Genomic DNA, 1577 nt, shown 5'->3' on the forward strand with positions numbered 1-1577 from the left:
ATCCCCAGCCCCTCCTCCCTCAGACCCACGAGTCCAGACCCCCAGCCCCTCCTCCCTCAGACCCAGGAGTCCAGACCCCCAGCCCCTCCTCCCTCAGACCCAGGAGTCCAGACCCCCAGCCCCTCCTCCCTCAGACCCAGGAATCCAGACCCACAGCCCCTCCTCCCTCAGACCCAGGAGTCCAGACCCACAGCCCCTCCTCCCTCAGACCCAGGAGTCCAGGCCCCCAGCCCCTCCTCCCTCAGACCCAGGCTCTGGCCCACACTCACTTTCGGGGCTCTGGTGAGCAGCGCCCCCCACTGTCCCATCCTCCCTGATCTCCAGGTGGGCTTCTGTCTGCTGGGCATCATCTGTGTAGAGGTACCGTTGCCGGACTTGGCCCCCGAATTGCAGGAGAGGACTGGAGTCAGGGATGGGGTGTGCCTGGCAGGCTCCCAGCAGAAGACCAGCCAGCACAGGAACCCACAGTCCTGAGTGCTCGAACCCGGTCTCGTCCGAGTCCATCAATGGCTCAGGTCCTCAGGTGATCTCCGGGGTGTGAGCTTGGAGAAGCTAGTGGTTTAGAATCGGTGCCAGATTCCGGCTGTCCAGGTGAGCAGATTCACAGATCGCTGCTCAGGTGGCCTGAGTGCCTTCGTCCTTCTTCGACTGGATCTTCAGCAGACAGAGCACTCCTGTGTTTTGGGATAGATGCAGAAGCTCCAGAATTTATACCCAGACAGTCCCGCCCAATCACCCTCCCTGCGCCTGACCCATGGCATTTGACCCACTTGGCAGGAGCCACAGAATTCCATCGTGGCAAGGGCAGCCTGAATGGATGATGTAACCTGGGGGTCCTTTCAATGGGGGGCCGGACTCCTGGGTCTAGGGGACCAGGGAGAGGAGGATCGGTTTAGCTGGGACCCAGGTGAAAGGGGCTGGGGGCCCAGATTCCTGAGTCTCAGAGAGAAGGATCTGGGGTCTCAAGTCCCTGAGTTGGAGGGAGGAGGGGTGCTGGGCTCCTGGAAAAACCACCTCTTGGAACATTTATGTAGATCACATTTATGCAGAACAAGAGAAATTTCTGCGCCCCATCTGAATTTCTAAGTTTGGGGGGAGGGCGTGATCTGACACTGAGGTTCCTTGATCCTCAGCAAGGCGGCAATTGCTGTGTGAAAGAAGCGACCACAGCGAAGACACAGGTGTCCTGCCGTGGAAGCCTCTCACCTGGCCGTGGGCCAACCTCAACCTCATCTGTCCCTGCTCAGATGCTCAGACTCTGGCCATCCCAGCCTCCTCCTCCCTGATGCAATCCTGGTGTTTCTTTCACCAGAGAAGCCATCCCAGGCCCAGGCAGGTGCTCATAAAATAACCTGGGGGGAGGGGTGGCTGAGAGTCCCTGACTGGAGTTGGCAGCCAAGCCACGCTCTGGAGTGGGCACCCACAGGGAGGGAAGACAGGTTGGCTAATTTCCTAGAGCCCCTAAGGGTACAAGATTAGGACTTCTACGTCTGAGGGAGGAGGGCTGGGGTCTGGACTCCTGGGTCTGAGGGAGGAGGGGCTGGAAAACTTGGACTTGTGGGTCTGAGGGAGGAGGG

General features: G+C 59.7%; 2 protein-coding genes across 2 annotated transcripts in view; one reads left to right on the forward strand and one right to left on the reverse strand.

Moving 5' to 3' along the window:
* The window catches only part of FGF21 (fibroblast growth factor 21), a 10464-nt gene extending 9960 nt beyond the window's left edge, over positions 1–504 (reverse strand). The window contains exon 1 of the mRNA XM_011979399.1: positions 232–504. Coding sequence (XP_011834789.1) covers positions 232–504 — 273 coding nt within the window. The remainder of the gene's footprint in view (positions 1–231) is intronic.
* An 866-nt stretch (positions 505–1370) lies between these two features.
* The window catches only part of FUT1 (fucosyltransferase 1 (galactoside 2-alpha-L-fucosyltransferase, H blood group)), a 5507-nt gene continuing 5300 nt past the window's right edge, over positions 1371–1577 (forward strand). Inside the window, exon 1 of the mRNA XM_011979349.1 lies at positions 1371–1439. The gene's annotated coding sequence lies outside the window, so the exon portion shown is untranslated. The remainder of the gene's footprint in view (positions 1440–1577) is intronic.

The sequence above is a fragment of the Mandrillus leucophaeus genome, unplaced genomic scaffold (assembly GCF_000951045.1).
Source record: "Mandrillus leucophaeus isolate KB7577 unplaced genomic scaffold, Mleu.le_1.0 Scaffold200, whole genome shotgun sequence".
Lineage (NCBI taxonomy): Eukaryota > Metazoa > Chordata > Mammalia > Primates > Cercopithecidae > Mandrillus > Mandrillus leucophaeus.